Source organism: Rhinolophus sinicus, linkage group LG11 (assembly GCF_036562045.2).
Source record: "Rhinolophus sinicus isolate RSC01 linkage group LG11, ASM3656204v1, whole genome shotgun sequence".
In the NCBI taxonomy this organism is placed as follows: domain Eukaryota; kingdom Metazoa; phylum Chordata; class Mammalia; order Chiroptera; family Rhinolophidae; genus Rhinolophus; species Rhinolophus sinicus.
In genome coordinates this window covers 16,062,477-16,079,548 of record NC_133760.1, presented here as the reverse complement: position 1 = coordinate 16,079,548, position 17,072 = coordinate 16,062,477, and the positions used below count along the sequence as shown (strand labels likewise).

Below are 17,072 nucleotides of genomic sequence, written 5' to 3'. Positions count from 1 at the left end.
AATGAGCCTCTCTGTGGGGCTCGTGTCCACACACAGGCACCTGAGGGCTCACTTCTACCTCCTCCTTTCCATTCTGGGAACCCATTTCCGGAGAAGCAGAAGGGCCAGGGCAGGGCTCCCTGGGGTGTGGGCTGTGCTCCTCACTTCATTTGCCCTGAGGGGCACCAGAGCTGTGCCTGGGCTGAACAGGGCCGTGGGCATGTCGGACCTAGTCCATGCTGGGCGCTTTGTCAACACTGAGCTCACCTCTGTCCTCCCAGGCTCTGTAGGCTTCTGCCCCCATCCTTATGCCTATGGTGTCAGCAGGGCCTTGGCCAGGCTGATGGCCTTTGTCCTTTGCCCTTTAGCTGAGGGGGTCAATCTGGGCACTAGGCAGGGCTGGGAATGTGGGCACAGATAGAGGAAGCCTGTGGGTCTCTTGCAGGCCCTGAGGCCCTGGGAGATGCTGCTCAACGCTTTCTCCGGGGACAGAGGCACAAACCGACAGTGGCCACATGTATCCCATCCTGTCTCAGGGCCTCAGTTTCCTCACCTGTAAACTAGGGTGAGGCTGTGGCCTCTGAAGTCCTGACATTCTGTGGGGATTAATGGGAAGAAAGGCAGTTCCGGAGGGAATCTCTGGACTCTCCCAAGGGCCTGATCCTCGGGCTGGCACTGCTGAGCCTGGAGAGGGGCACACCAGCCGCTTCCATGTCCCTTTGGGGCAGGGGAGGCTCTGGACAAGATGTTCCAGCCCCAGAGAGGGATGTGCCTGGCTCAATTGGCAGGGCCCCCAGCGACGAAGGCCTCTTCCAGAGACTGCTAGGCATCTCCCCCCACCAGCTCCATGCGTGCCCGAGTTATGCCCACCTGGGACTCACCTGAGACAAGCGCACTGCCAGCCCTGTTTTATTCATAGATCTTTTCAGGAAAAGCTAGCAGGGCAGCGCTGGCAGGGAACCCAGTCCACATCTTAGGGCTTCCTTACCACAGGCCTCTAAGAGGGGGATCTCTTTTTCCAGGAAAAAAAAAAATTTTTTTTTTCTTTTTTTTTTGTAAAACACCTCCTCAATAAACAACATGTAAACAGAAGTAGCTGCTTCAGGCTCCACAAATGTCTCATTGTGTCTTCAAGGGCTTATCTGTGGCGGGCAGTGGGGAGGGCTGGCAGGGGCCATTTTCCTCCTCAGGGGCACCCTGGGGGTAGACCACGAAACACAGCTCCTGGCCCCAGCGTGTCATTGACTCTGTAGACAGACAGACAGACAGACAGATGGACTTTGGGATCTGACTCCGTGGGACCGGGGTCCTCAGCCAGCTGTTCGCTCTAAGGTGGGTCCCAGACACTTGGGCCACATCGTGGGGACACATTTGGTGGTGATTGGGCCCTGTGCAGCTGCTGGGAGACCCTGCTCTAGGGTGAGCCCCCAAGAGGGCCCCATCGTTAGCCCCGGCACCTGGGGGAGGCTGCCTGGCTCACCAGTGAGTCTGTGCACACACTTTGGTTTGCTTCTCCAGAACACTCCCAGGAAGAAGATGGGCACCCCGGTGAGGATGATGATGACGCCGACCCCACACACCATGGGCTCGGAGATGAAGCTGAAGACCAGCAGGAACGCCCAGAAGACCAAGTACGCAGCAGGAACGAGGAGGTTCACCTGCGGAGAGCGAGCGGAGCACCAATGGAGCAGGACCTCTCGCTCTCCTGCCCCATCACCCCGGCGGGCCCCCGGCACTTTCCTCTCTTTCCTAGGAGCTGAGGCCTGAGGGCCCCCCTTCTGGCCGCAGCCCGATGTGCTAGAACCCCATTCATGGATGGCCAGTTGGCCAAATTGTTGAGAATTTGTCTAAATGTCAGTGGCTCTGAGCTCCACAGAGACTGTATTTGGACTTGGCTTGCACTTGGCTGAAGGTCAATTATTTTTTGGCGTGTCCCATTTCAGGCAAATGAACACTTCTCCAGCTCCAGGATTTATATGCAAACGGGAGGACTTTTCTTTTAGCTTGGATTAGGGTATTCTGTTTTTGTGTGGGCTCATGGAATCCTGCACAGCTGTGAGCAAGTGTCTCAACCTCATTTTCCTGTCTGTAGTCAAAGCACCCACCTCATGGGATTGTTATGAGGACTGAATAGCCCAGGGCTTAGCACACGGCAAAAGCTGGAATCCCTATCGCCGTCATCACCTGCCCCTGGTGCCCAAATGGGTGAGGTTCTGACAGCTTCTGGCACATCCTCCCCCAGGCCTCACCTTGATGGGCCTGTGGAGCGCCGGCCGCTTCCAGCGCAGCACGAGCAAGCCCAGGATGGTGACACCATAGCAGAGGTAGTTGATGAAGGACACGTAGTTGATGAGCGTGTACGTGTCTCCCACAAGCATGATGACCGCCGTGGCCCCACACTGGGAGAGGACCGGGCTGAGGGCTGGCCTTCAACCTGCCTCCTGCCAGGCCAGTCTTGGGCCTGCGGCTCAGGCCAGGAGATTGGTGAGCCCTGGCCCTCCCCACTCCCACTGTTGGCTGCCCACCAGGGCCAGGGCTCATCCCTGCCATTACCCAGATTGCTGGGTGTCTCAGGCTCCCCGCCCTGTCAGCTTGGGTCCCCCAACTTACGCAGACGAGGAGGGCAGGGATAGGGGTGCAGTGTCTGACGTGGATCATGGCCAGCAGACTGGGCAGGTGCCCTTCTCGGGCTCCAGAGAAGCACAGCCTGCATGGTGGGGACAGAGATGGGTGGGGGCTGTGAGCCTGGGCTGGAGCCTCCCCACCTGCCAGATCCTGCACCTCAGCTCTAGACCTGATGTCCCTCTTGGATTGTTGCCTTTGACCCTCTGCTCCAGGCCCCAACAGCCCCACGGGACAAGTATCCCCCTCATCTAGTCTGTCTCCCTTCTGCTTTCTGCTCCTCAGATTTGAGATCAGACGTCTGTTCCTGGGGAGTTCATTGTCCCAGCGTCAGGCGGGCCCTACTTGGCAGGATTTCTCTTCCTCTGGCCTTCAGCACTGTTTGCATGCCAGGGCACTGGTGGTTTCCTGCACTAGGGCACCTGCCTTGCCTCACCTGGACCCCCCTCTTCCCCAGTCCAGTCACCTGGAGGACGTGAACAGGTAGCCATTGATCCCTCCGAAAGTGGAAAGTGCCACGGAGACAGGCATGACCCAAGAAAAGTAGCCCAGCAGCTTCTCTCCAAAGGTCTGAGTGGGCACAGAAGAGAGGCAGTGCATGAGGCAGGGTAGGGGCCAGGCAGGGCCAGGGACCAAGCAGGGCCCCACTCACCACGGCCACCGCGTTAGAGGCCAGCAGCTCCTGGGGGGACATGGCAGTGAAGTAGGCGACGTTGGTGAAGGTGTACACAAAAGTCACCAGCGGGATGGAGATGAAGATGGCGCGAGGTAGGTTCCTAGGGGCAGTGGCAAAGTCTCTCAGTGTCAGCCCTCTCGGGGGCGGGAGGGCAGGGCGCTGGCGTCAGAAGGGGGGCAGGGGACCCAGCGGCAGGAACTTTGAGTCTCAATCTCCTGCACCCGCTGGGGGCCTTGGGGCAGGGAAGGGGGCAGCACCGCTGTCTGTCTCGCCCCGCAACCCTACCCTGGGCAGACTAATAGGAGGAAGGGCAGATGGGGGATGGGTCACATTGTACCCTGAGGGGTGCGTCTAATGTCTAATGTCTGCACATAAAGAAAAAATTGCTTACAGTCAAAATTAGCCTTGAAAATCCCAAAAGGGCCCTGGGAGCCCAGTCCATAGATCTAGGGTACCCCTGGGACTCCTCATCAGCCTCAGCCCCAGCTGCAATGGCTCACTGTCGGGGTCCCTGGCTGAGAATCAGATGGAGCCACGGGCTTCATTTGCAGGGACCATGTTGTGTGCACATGTGTAATTTCTGGCCAAATGCGAATAGATGGATCCGTTTACAGTGGGACAATGATACTCAGTGTTTCTGAGGCCCAGCAAGGGGCTGTGATTTGCCTACAGCCATATAGAACAAGGCGAGTGTGGAACGCAAGTGTCCTGGCTGTCTTTCCAGAGCCAATCCTGTGGGGCAGGGGAGTGGTCAGGTGGACGAAGGGACCGAGGCATGTGTGACAGTGGGCCTGTGCAGGGAGGCTGCCTTCCCAGGGCCCAGCCGATACCCCACTCACTTTCGAGGGTCAACCAGCTCCTCAGTAACATAGTTGAGGAAGTTCCAGCCGCTGAAGGCAAAGGAGCCCTGGAGGAAGGCCAGGGCCAGGTGACCCACGGAGGGCGTCATCCAGAAGTCGAAGGCATTGCTGGGCCTCAGTTCCTCGAAGTGTCCTGGGGGTCCAGAGGTCAAGGGTCAGCGTTGTCCCCCCCGGCTCTGGGCACAGCCCCACCCTGGCCCTACCTTGGAAGATCTGGACAAAGCCCATGCCAATGATGAGCGACAGGGCCAGCAGCTTCCCGCCGGTGAAGATGTCTTGTATGCGTGTGGCCCAGCGCACACTGGAGCTGTTCACCCACGTCAGGAGCACTGGGGAGGACAAGCGGGAAGGTGGGTGGACGCCCGAGGCCATGCCCCTCACAGCGGGCCACAGCCAAGTCCAGCCTGAGCTGCAGGAGGACGGCATCCCTGCAGCAGCAGCCAGACGGCAAGAAACTCCCTCCTGAGGCCAACCTCTCTGGAGCTGGCAGTAGTTTTGTCCCTTAGCCCTCCCACACAGGGCAGAGAGCAGAGGCCCAGCCTGGCCCCACCGTGGGCACTTACTCAGGCAGGCCATGGAGAGCACACGGGAAGCCGCGGCCGGGGGGATGCAGTTGGGGAATACGGGCTGCAATACGTAGTTGGAGAAGGTCATGGAGATGACGGCCAGGCTGGTAGGGTACATGATGAGGACGGCGCTCCAGAGCAGCAGGAAGCTGGAACGAGTAAGGGCTCGAGTGGCACAGGCATCCCATTGCCCTCCCGTCCAAGGTGTGTGGAATGGGGCTGCACACTGGGCCCCGGAATCCAAAGGCGGGTGCCAGTGCCGGGGGCTGGCTTTGGGCCAGGGAGGCAGGGCCAAACTTGTCGAGGCCTGTACTCTATTGTAGACAGTTTCGACAGAGACAGTGTTCAGCACAGTTAAACAGTTATGTGCTACCCTTGGGCCGGTGTCAAGAAGGGCTGAGGAACCAACCGCCTTTCTAATGGCCGCCCAGCATCCGGGCACTGGCTGTTTCCTGCACTGGGTGGGCTGTCCTGGGGTCTGCAGTCACAGTTCCGGCTGCAGCTCTCGGCAGAGCCCTGTGGCTGCAGGTGGCTGACTGAGCTGTGATCCCCTGAGCGATTGGACTTTGCAGAAAGCCCTCACTGGGGCTGGGGAGTAATTTATGTCCCTACAGCTCAAATCTCACCTCTGCAGGGTGCCCACAGACGAGTAGGAGTGGGGGCTCTGCTCAAGGCTGTCAGGCTTGACCTGTTCCTGGAGGCTCTGCCTGCACCCAGGGGAGGGCTGTCCGTCGGGGTGGCCCTAGCGCCCAGTCCAGCCCTTGAGGGTGAGGATCACTTCATCCAGGGACACCACTGACCTCTGGGGTCCCGAGTTTGGTGGCTTCTTTTGGGTCCTGACCTTTGCTCTGAAGTCCTATTTTCTACCCCTTGCTTTGCACCCCTAGCCCCTTGGCTTCTGAGCATTCTAGCTCTGGGGCCCTCCTTCCCTGCTGATTGCTCCTCTCTGTCCACTCTTGATGCTGGATGCAAAGCGTCTTGGGCCTTCCTCTCTCTCCCACCTTTGCGAGTATTCCCTCCAGTTGCACAGAACGATTCTTCTGCTTTCTCAGGACCCAGGCCCCTTTGAGGACCCCCTCCTCAGAGGAAAGCACCCATGGACATACTCATAGGTGTGTGCATTTCCTGCCAATGTTCCATTCACAGATGCCCGTTAAAGTCCCTGATCCAAACTTTGTATACTTCCACCTAGACGTTTCCTCTGAGCTCCAGACCTCTCACCCAGAGCATCTCCCCAGATGTGCCATGGATCCCACCAATGTGGTAAGCCCCACCCCAAGTCTCCCCCTCCCCATCCCATGAACTGGCATCTATGGAGCTTCACCAGTGGGAATGGAGGTGTCACTTCAGCTGCACCCATCTCTCCCACATGCTACGCTAGCTACCACATCCTCCCCATTCAGGCTCCTAAATGATCTGGAACCTTCCTGTACCTTTGTTGAGGCCCTTATCAAGGCTCAAACGGACAACTGCAACAGCTTTGATCCTTCTCCACCTCTAGGCTGCCCCATCCCCTCCAAGCCCCGTAGCCTGCCATGGATCTGACCAGCTGGCCCAGGCCACCACTCTCTGTACATGCTCCCCCTCCTTACTGCTCGGCAGAGAAAATGCCACCCTTCCTCCAAGCCTTGGCACAAGCGTGGTTTTTCCTGGGAGCCTTCCCTAGGTGGTTGGCACCCCATTCTCTTGGCTGATGGGCCACTGCCTGTTACACACACCCTCAAAGCTGGGCTCCTCTAGCTGGTCTTAACCACATTTGAGGGACAGTTTCCCTTCTGTACTGTGAGCAACGTGAGGACAGGGATGCATCTTTTTATCACGGCATCCCCGGCCCTCAGCACACAGTAGGTGCTCAGCTAATGTTTGCTGGTGAATAAAGGAATGTTGGGAAGCTATTTAAAGGGGAGCTCTTGCAGGGCATTGATAAGAATATCATGCCCCCCACCACCCTTGCATATGGGCTTACTAAAGTCAAGGCCATCCTTGTCTGGATGCTAGCATTATCTAGAGGTTTCAGATAGTAAGGGCCTCCCAACCCAGAAGCACGGAGTAGGGAATGGGGTTTAGAGGCAGCTTGATTTAAAAGGAAACAGAGAGGTCAAGGGGCCAGCTGGAATGTTCAACTGGACTGGGGTGGGCAATGGAAAGTGGCCCAACACCCCCACTCCCTTCCTTCCATCCACCCCCATGACCTCCCTGTGATGTGAGAAGCAGAAGAGGAAACCCAGGTCCAGGCCCAGCTGGCCATTCATTCTAGAGAGGTTGCCCGCCCCCCCAAGCCGCTGGGGCCCCATACTCACCCAGCTAGGCCCCCGAAGATCTCAGTGACGTAGGCATAATCTCCACCAGACTTGGGGATGGCCACTCCTAGTTCCGCGTAGCAGAGGGAGCCCAGGGCAGTGACGCCCCCACCCAGAACCCAGACAAAGAGGGCCAGACCCACAGAGCCTGAGTGCTCCAGGACCCCCTTGGGGGAGATGAAGATGCCAGAGCCGATGATGTTTCCTGCAGGAGGAGATGGGGAGGCATCAGCTTTCTCCGTGGGGCTCCGGATGCTGCAGTGAGGCAGGGAGCCCAACCTGCTCCCTGGAGGAGGGGGTAGGGGCAGGTCAGGAGGCCTGTGGCGACCACTGGGTCCCTCACGCCCTGCAAGTCCCACTCTGGGCTCGTTGTCTCCTCTCCCCAGTCCCTGGCGTGGGAAGTGACACCTTGTCCATTCAGCCAGTCTCCCCTGCCAGAGACGGGTCCTATTCTGAGTTCCTCTGTCTCTGGCCCCCCCCCCCCAACTTACTCTCATGAGGTGGAGCAAGCATAAGAGAGGGGCCTCATCCAGTGAGTGATGGTAGAGTGGTGGCCACTCCTGTGCATCCCCATAGGGCCAGGCTCAGTGTCTCCCCTGGCTGAGGCCTCCAGGCTTCTCAGCCTCCAACCACCTGTCCTCCTTCCAACTTGCTGGCCAGCACTGGCCTCCTAAGCAAGAGCTTGACCATGGTACTCTCCTGCCGCTTTCCTACTGGCCGAAGTCCACACTCATGGAGTGGCTGAGGGAATGGGACCGCCTCCATGAAGCCCTCCTTGACCACACTGGTTTGGATCCCTCCTCCCACTTCATAGCTCTGTGGTTGCCCAGACCCCGCCTTGTACTTTATTTCTTTATGTTCCATCTCCCCTTTCCATGTCAGGCAGCCCCTCTGCCTGCCTCCTGGGCTCCTCCCTGACCTACGATCCAGGCTGTGGACACAGGCTCTGAAGAGACCTTGTTTCCTGGCACTGTGAAAATGTTTCAGGTCTTGGCCAAGCAACAGTGGAGTGAGGGAGACAAACTGGTGCAATTTCAGAGCTGGGGGTTGGTCAGTAGCCATCACGCAAGGAATGGAGTGGCAATGGCAGGCTGGCAGAGACTCTTGGCCCAGCTGGGGTCTGGACACAGACTGCCTCTCTCCCTGGGACAGCCTCCTGCTTGCAGACAGAGAGCACTGCTCTAATTCCAGGACCACAAGGGGAAACCTCGCCTGGGGCTCAGGAGACGGGGACCTCTCCGTACTCAGGTCACCCCTCGGGTCCTATCTGTACAATGGGTTATTGTGAGGATTCACCAGGATACCATAAGGGAAGCCCGCAGCTTGTTCACAGCTGTATCCAGATGTACCTTGCATCTTCATTTGTATGATTCTCTGTGCACTATCTGCACCCTCACTCGCTTTCACTCACCTCGGTCCCTCAGAGGTGCTGAATACACATCTGTTGAGTAAACTAATGGAAGAATAAATGGCCTAATTCCCAAAGTGGCACCAGTGCCCTGATGTGAAGGGCTGATTTCCTTATCTGTGAAGTGGGGGCAGCACTCTTCACTCAGCCCTGCTGGAAGGGGACCGTGACTGGAGCAGAGGGGGTGGCTGGCTTCCTAGGCTCAGGTGCAATCTGCCACGGTCATGGAAGTTCTGCCGTGCCGCTGGGGCTGACTCTGAGCCTTGGGCATTGGGGGTGGGGGGCAGTGCTCCCTGGACTCACAGTGTGTGCGAGTGGAACAAGGGAAATACTCAGAGAGCCAAGCCGCAGTCTGCAAAATAGGTCCCCAGGATGAGCAAAACGCTGAGCGCCCACTTAGCCCTGAGCTCCCTGCCAGTTACGGCAAAGGGGGTCCGTGTTCTGGGTTAGCTAGGCCTCATCATCGGTGCAAACGAACCAGGTCACGTCACTGGTGACTTGCACTAGGGCCTTGCAAGAGGCTGTAATCCCAGAATCCACAGGCCACATGAATAAAAAAGTGGCACTGCTGGGACCTGGGGCTCAGCCCCTCAACAAGATCACCCCCACCTGCCACGTCTCCAGTGGGGAGTACACATCCATCAGGGCAGAGCCTGCCTGCTCCACCTGCCAGGCCCACAGGCGGGTCTGGACGAGGACACAGCTGTGACCGCCAATCTGCATGCATTCCTTGTCCACCGTGCTCCCCTCCACCCCCACCCCCACCCCCGGCCGACACAGATTTCCAGTCTGGACGGCCACGACGCTCCACTTGGTTTTCCAGTCACATCCCAGGAGCCCTAAATACATCCAGATAAGGATGAAAGAATTTCTGTCCCCCAACCCCAGGGATAAGCTGTGCCCTCAGCCTGCTTCCAGCAGGAGAGGGGTCACCTCCATCACCTACAGGGGCCCAGGGGCCTGGGTGGGCTGTTGGGTTTCTAAAGGGCCTTTGAGTTCACTCTCCCCGGCAGCAGAGTCTCTGTTCTCAGGACCTGGTGGAGAGGGATTTGCCAAAAGCCAGTGAGGTTGGAAGCCAGAGGGGGCTGGGTGGCCTTGGAAGGAGGAGGGTGCATTTTGGGCTGGGGGCATCGAGGGCCCCGATCCACCCACCCTGTGGGGACCCCACTACTCTACACAATTCAGCCTGGCTGGGCCTCATGGGCATCGCCCTCAGGGAAGCCATACCTGGTACCTTGTCCTATGATGCTGGGGTCTGAAAGGATCACATCACTAGCTTGTGCCCAGTAGGTGGAGATTGAGATGCTGGGATCTGGGGAGTGGGCTTAGGGGGTGGATCACTATTGTTTTGGACACATAGCTTCCAGCTACAGAGCGGGACTTCTGGCTCAAAGGAACACGTGTGCCAGCTGGTGTCTCTGAGGTCCTTGGGGGCCTCTCCTTCTGGGCCTGGACAACTAGAGGTTTGTGCTAGAAGGTAGCAGAAAACCCCAGTCAAGGTCTACTGCCTGCTCTGAGCATGGCACCATGGGGGCTGGGTGGGGCTCTGAAAAGAGCAATAGGAACTATAAACTTGGGTGGCAGAGGGCAAGGAAGGCGGGGGGGAGGGAGGATGCTGAGACAGGCGTGGGGGCCTCTAGCGCTTGGATGATTACAGGCACTGTGGGGGATGGGACTATGGAACTGTAAAGGGGTGCTACAGGGGGGCCTGCCCAGCCCCTGGGTGGTGGTGGGGCTCAGGTACCCCCTCCCCATGTTCAGGCTCAGCGGAATCAGCTCGGCCTGACTCAAGTAACAACAGTGGGCAAGCCCAGTCCTTAGGGGTTCCTGCTCTGGAGGAAGAGGAGGAGGGACAGGAGCCAGGGAACAGGGGGTGCTGAATGCCTGCTCAGGTGTCTGACCGAGGGCAGGCTGTAGAAATTCGGGTTCCGAGGCCTCCACATGCCCATCCACCCAATGGGACAAGCTGCTCTGTGATCCTACAGGTCCTCGGTGGTGCCGGAGCTCACGGGCGGGTGGGCAAGGAGGTGAGTGCTCCAACCAGGAGGCCCCCCTCCTCCCTCCTCTCGTCCCTCTTTCCTCAGCCTGTGCTGGGTGCTTTTTATCACATTAAGATGTTTGGCCTGATGGGGCTTACTCAGCTCCGCGGAGGAATGAAGAAAGGGCCATTGTTCCCCAGGCTGCTGCGGTGCACGCTGACCTATTTTTGGAGGCAGTGGCCGACCATGGAGGTCACAGGGGTGGACCGTGGAGGTCGTGATGGTGGAAGGAGCCAGCTGCCTTTGATGTGTGTGAGGAATGTACAGTCTAACTTGGGAGGGGGCAGGGAGGCCCTGTCAGGCCAGGCCACTGGCACCACCCTTCAGCCCTAGAAACACTTTTGGGAGTCACCTAGCTGTGTGGCCTCAGGCCTGTGCTGCCCTTCTGGGCCTCAGTTTCCTTGTCGGCCAGGTAGGGCCATTGGGCTAGGGGGCAGCAGAGCGCTGGTCCAACCCTGTCTTTGGCAGAAGGCAGGGTGATGTGTCCTGCACATCTGCACGGGGCCCCAGGACACAAGTCTGTTCAGGGATCCCTGTCCCCCACTGTAGGTGTCTCCCTAGCTCACCGGCCTCCCAGAAGCAACACCACCCCCAGAAAGCCCTCGCTGACTTCCCACCTTGGCATCTATAACCTGGACACTCCCCCCAGCCATGGTATCTGGAGGACGGCCAGGAAGTGATTCCTTTATTTGCCATCCTGGGTGGACCCTGTATTCCCAGAGGGCAGGGTCTGTACCCTGGCCTGCTGAGATAAAAGGCCAGAGCCCCCCCGCCCCCACCACCAAAGGACAGGGAACCCACAGGACTAGGTCATCTTAGCATCTGCCTTGCCTTTCCTTGACCCTTTCAGCAAGCGTGGTTGCACTGCCCTGCTGGGCTGATTAGGGGCTGGCCATAGGCCAGGCCTTCCATTGCTCTGGGTAATGAGTCCCAGCACCTCCCCATTAGGACATGATCCATGAGGCCTCCAGCCTCCAAATTCTCTGGAATATACAGGAGCTCCAAAGAGTTCCAAATTCTCATTGGTAGGTCCCAAGGCCTCTGGGCCATGGGCAGTGGCACTTACTAGCTGAGAACCCCCAGATCTAGGTTCAAATACCAGACTCCTCATGAGGAGGGCTGTGGAAAAGGTATTTCATCTCTCTGAGCCTTCTTATCTGTAAAATGGGGAGATGAGGCAGTGATGCAGGCATACGCTCACCCCGCCTGGTACATCGGAGGCTCCAGGAAGTGCCTACGGATCTCACTATTGTCATCTATCCTGGAGACACCTCAGGCCACCCTATCTGGCCTTTGGAGACATGATCCCCATGGGACGCCAGCGCCCTGCTTTGGGGGCCCTGCTGTCACCCTGGGTGAAGCCTGTGCTTCCAAGCAATGAATGTCCTTATGGTGAGCATGTGTTAGGCGTCCTTTCGGGGTTATGGGGGGCCGGAAGTGCCTGCTGAGGTCTTGGCAGAACTCCACAGAGGTGAGTGGGGACATTTCCAGGACATGCCTGGAATTGCCAATTGGCCAGCGTGCACATCCAGCCTAACCCACTTTCCTTTCGAGAAACAGGTGAACAGAAGAAGTGTGGAGGCTCGCCTGTGCCCTGTCTCTAGGCTGAGTTTCGCCAGGTCCCCAACGAGTTCCAGGTGGCTGCATCCAGGGGTCAAGCCCCAGGCCACGTCGTACCTGCCTCGTCCTCAGCATCCGGCAGGTTGACCCCTTCCCCCGACGCAGCTCCTGGCCTCCTCCCACCTCACTGGCTGCTCCTTCTCAGTCGCCTCTGCTCGTCCCTTCTCATCTCTCCTGACTTCTAGACAGCAGGGCTCAGTCCTGGGGCCTCTTCTCTTTTCTTTCTATACTCAGTCCCTTGGAGACTTCATCCAGGACCCCAGCTTCTGCTGGCAACTCCACAATGTATATCCCTAGCACAGACCTCTCTGCTAAACCAAACTTGTCTATCCAATTGATTACTCAGCGAAGAGGCATCTCCCGTTTTACATGTTCAGAAGGGGCTTCCTGACGTTCACCTTCCTTTCCCGTGGACCTGCTCCTCTCACAGTCTTCCTGGATCAATAAATGGCAAACCATGCTCCCAGCGGCTCAGGCCCAAGCCTGGTGTCACTCTTGCCTCCTCTCTTTCTCGCGCACCTGGTATCCTCACACATCCTTCACCATCACAAACCTCTGGCGCTATTGTCCAAACACACGCAGCATTGAACCTCCTCTCAGTCCCCCCTCTGCCGCCACCCCGCTCTAAGTCGCTGTTATCTCTAAGCCAGGGGCTTCCTACTTCCGCCCCTGCCACGCACAGCTTCTGCTCCATAGTAATCCTCATCCCGTCCCACACAATCTGTTTTCTGCTCAAAGCCCCCCCAGAGCCCCCATCACACAGAGAAAAAGGCAAAATCCTTCATGGGGCTGGCAAAGCCCACACAGACTGGACCCCCTCCCACTCCTGACTCATCTGCTACCTACAGTCCCCCCTCCTGCCTTAATTTTCTCACCTCAGCACACTTATCATTACCCTGTCAGCTGAATATTCAGCTTGTTTATCTTGTTGGCTCTTTGACTTTCATGCTGGAATGTCAGCTACAAGTGGACAAGGATATTGTCTGTCTTAGTCTCTGTTGTGTCTCGTACCTAATTGTTGAATAGATAAATGAGTGTGTCCAGTGCCAGCAGGCCCTACCCTTGTACCTGGAGCTGCCTCAGCCCCCCAAAGCATCCCAGCGCACACCAAAGGCATCTGACCCTGGGCAGGTTGCAGCCTCAGGGGCTCAGTTTCCTCTTCTGTAAACTGGGACAGCGGTGAGGCACAGACAAGTTTCTGTGTGGTTTTATGCCTCTTCGGGGTCCCAGTGAGGAAGGCCAGGGTTCTGGCGAGGGCCATCCTCTGAGCAGCCCAGCCACCTCCAGACCTGAAGATCTCAGAGATGGGTCTGGCCGAGGCTGGATGAGCAGTGATTGGCTCTGAGATGATGCACTTCATGAAGCGGACCCCCGAGTGCCTGAACACACTTGAGCCTGATCCACAAAGACTGGCATGGGCGGCTGGATACTTGAGTCAAAGGCAGAGGGAGAGAGCGAAGGATAGGGCAGCCTGGTCAGCAGACTGTCCTGTCCTGCTGACTTCCACTCTTCTGGACATGGGCATGTCCCTTCCTCGGGTGTGGACTGGGAGAGGGATCTGGCTAAGGTCCCTGAGTCAGGACAAGACACCCTGTACACACAGCCTTGGGTGGTGGTGGGAGAGTAGGGGGGATCCTTTTGTCCACCTGTTCATCCATCTATAGTGGAGTGGGAGCTCAGTAAACTCTGGTTGGATGAGCTCCCAGCTCAGTCTCAACCTGCCCTCATTAAGGACTCTGAATCTGGCCCCAATTTTGCCCAGCACCAGAGCAGTATGAAGATAAACAATGATTGGGAAATGAATCCCCATCTGGTCCCAAATCCTGAGCCCACTACTTGTATGTAACAGTGTCATTTAACTTTTAGCCTCAGTTTCCACGTCTGTAAAACGAGTATAAAAACTCCCATCTTGCAAGGTGGACATGAGAATCAAGTAAGATAAAGGGAGAACATATTTTCATAATGTGATAAGAGGTGGTTTTCTGAGTATGTATTGGATGCAGCAATGTCTCGCACATCTGGCTCCAGCTGGCTCTTTTTCCGCCAGGCTGGCCTCCACTGGTGCTCACTGACGCTGGCAGGTGCTGTCCTAAACACATGTTTGTTGGAGTCTTATTCCATCCCAAAGCCCTTCCACTTCATTCCATTCCTGAAAGCCCTACTCCTCAGCCTGGGACAGGGCGGGGGGTATAAGGGAAGAGGATTATAGGGTCTTCTGGGAGGGTCTCTGTGGACGTTTTGGAGATAAGTTCAGTAGCTGGTAACAAACAAGAAAGATTATGGAGCAGGATATACAATTCTAAGATTTCAAAGCTAAAATATGACACTGTGCATACACTTTTGACTTCGTCCAAGTTTCCCAGGGCAGGAAGGTGGGGTGAGATGTGGGAGGTGGGCCCCCCAGAACACTGAACTGGGAGTTGGTGGGGGCTTTCAGGGCATCAGGTGGGGAGGGCAGTGCAGACACTGACTGAGTCCACACCTGCCTCCGCCCTCATCTCCTGTCACCTTCTGGTCCAGGTTGATGCTCCCCTGGTCTGTCTGTTGCCCAGTCCAGTTTCTTGTCTGCTGTTACCCTTCAGTGGTTACCACTCAGTGGTTTTGGGGCAACCACTGAGTATTCTGAGCTGGGGCCATGTCATCTGGGTTCTGTTCTTGAGTCTGCCACACTTGGCCAAGTCACCCCTGACCCCAATTCCACTGTCAAAATCTGGAAGCCAAGGGGGCAATGGTCCTGGAATAGCAAGAAGGGACTAGAGGTGATGGAGCTGTTAGGACAGAGCTGGGTTGCATGGGGAAATTCTCACAGGGTCTGTCAGGAGAACATTATGGTGGAGCTGGCCTCCATCCCTTCCCCCACACACCACCAGCGTCCTCATTTGCAGAGCAAGGAGCCAGCAGCCTCTGCTTGACCTGAGGGGAATGGATGTGGGGGGGAGGTAGAGTAGGAATACAGCTAAAGATGTTGGGCTTGCTGGGCTGTGTCTCTCCCTGCACCTGCCTGGCACTGTAGCTGGCTCCAGGCATGCCTCTTGACCCCAGCCTCTTGGCCCATCCATGATGTGTGGGCTGCCCCTTCCTGGGGGCACAGCTCCTGGAGAGAGCGTGGACCGGGACAAAGCGCTAACCAGTACCCTGGCCAAATCCCTGGAAGCAGCCCTTCCTCCTAGCTGATAGTCATGCAGGGACACCCTGGGCCTGGAAGATACCATTCCAGGGACAATGGGGAGGCAAGGGAGCTACCTGCACTGGGGTTGTGTCCCGGGGCAACTCTCAGTGTGAGTGCAGGGGATGGCCAAGAGCCAGGCCTCAGCCCTGCCCAGGAGCACCCAGTGTGGGGGCAGAAGCAGAGGACGTGAAGACGCTAGTGTCTGTCCTCCTGAGCCCCCAACTTTCCCCATCTCCGTGGGCCTGAGGATAGCTGAGCAATAGATACACCAACAGCTCCCAAAGGCTGGGGAGGAGAAGACCGGGCAGGTGGTAGATTGAGAGTAGTTAAGACCCCTGCCATTCATCCTTCCAGCCCACATCTCCTGGGACACAGGGGATGGAACAGACCCCTCCCAGGAGGGTCTCTGAGGCACCTGCTGTGTACACAGGCACATGTCTGGGTTGGCCAGTTCCCGAGAAGTCAGTGTTCATGACTTAGAACAGAGAAAGGAAAATCCCACCACTGTTCTCACTGTCCCTTGAACCCTCTGCCTACCTAGAAGTCCCCATATTGGGGCAGGACACATGCACCCATTCTCAGGTGGGGAAGCTGAGGCCAGACAGCCAGAGGATGCCAGTGCCTGTTGGGATCCCAGCCCAGGAAGTAGTTGGCTTGTCTGCAGGCTTGGTCTGCCCCACCCCAATGCTGCCTCCTCCAGTCACTGGCTGCTCCACCCTCTCCCTCAGGGTCCTGCCACCAAACTCTGCAATAAATATACTCTGAACCTACTTCCCCGCTGGGCTGGATTTCTCTGTCCAGTCTACCCACAGTCTCTCCTGCTTTTGAAGACGAAATCACCCACACTGCATGGCACTTGGACCCTGCACACAGTAGGGACTCAGCTTAAGCCACAGCCCAGAACTTGGGGCCTTAGATGGGGTCAGCTTGCCCAGTCCCCACATTTGCAAAGCCCTTGCACTCAAGGCGGGACTATAGTTCTTTCCATTTCATAGATGAGCAAACTGAGGGTAATTGCCTTGCAGAAGCCCACAGCGAAGTAAAGGCAGGAGGATTCCAGCGGTGGATGGAACTCACACCTCCCTCAGGCACAAAAATTGGGGGGCTTGGGGAGGTGGGAACAAGAGCCCTGTGCAGCTGTGTGAGGGGAGACACCGCAGGTGCTCTGGGCCTCCCCTCCCCTTTAGTCCCACCAGGAGAGGGGTGCCCCTTGTTTCAAGGGGCTGTGCGCTCCATGCCGCGCCAGGCTCCCACCCGCCTGGGGCCCCGCTCACCGATGATGATGGTGCAGGCGCTCACCAGCCCGATCTCCTTCTTGAGCGCCACCCGCTCCGAGGCTCCGGGGCCGGGTCCCGGGCCGGGGGAGGGAGAGGGCGCTGGGCCGGGGTGCCCGCGCCCGCTCGGCTGCTGCGTGTGGCCGGCCATGTCTCTGTCCCGCCGCTTCCCCGCTCCCTGCACTGCCAGGTCTGTCCCACCGGCCGCCAGTCCGTCGGTCCACCCGTCTGTCCGTATGCGTGCCGCCCTCGCAGCCCGGACAGCGCTCACAGGCGGGCGCATGCGCTGGCGCGGGGCCCGGGCCGTGGGCCCCAAGAGGCTGGGGCCAGGGAGGGGCGGAAGGAGGGCTGGCAGGCTGCCCCTTCCCCCACCTTCCTTAAAGGGAACTCCCCCCGCACCCCTCCCCAGTCCTGGCCGGGGAGGGTAAGAGAAGTTGGGGCAGATCTAGGAAGAACTTCCCAGTTGGGCCAAGGAAGGACCCTTCCGCTGCCTGAGTTGCATTCACTCATGGGGTGGTGGTGGAAGAGCAGGGCTCAAAGGCAAGGCCGTCCCTGCCCT

The 17,072-nt window shown here is 57.8% G+C and overlaps 1 protein-coding gene across 2 annotated transcripts; it reads right to left on the bottom strand.

Annotated features, from left to right (window-relative positions):
- Positions 1-872: 872 nt before the first annotated feature.
- Positions 873-16,848, bottom strand: SLC7A10 (solute carrier family 7 member 10). Of its 2 annotated transcripts, none has more exons than XM_074314429.1 (11): positions 16,514-16,848; positions 7,004-7,289; positions 4,701-4,852; positions 4,341-4,466; positions 4,117-4,270; positions 3,254-3,377; positions 3,068-3,171; positions 2,590-2,686; positions 2,229-2,378; positions 1,460-1,637; positions 873-1,226 (listed from the first exon to the last, which is right to left on the bottom strand). In XM_074314429.1, exons 1-11 carry the CDS (start codon positions 16,794-16,796, stop codon positions 1,099-1,101), a joined length of 1,782 nt encoding a protein of 593 aa, XP_074170530.1. In that variant the 5' UTR covers positions 16,797-16,848; the 3' UTR covers positions 873-1,098. The 2 variants fall into 2 exon arrangements, with proteins under 2 accessions (XP_074170530.1, XP_019598271.2); XM_019742712.2 differs by having other exon boundaries at positions 7,004-7,208; positions 16,514-16,827.
- Positions 16,849-17,072: the final 224 nt, after the last annotated feature.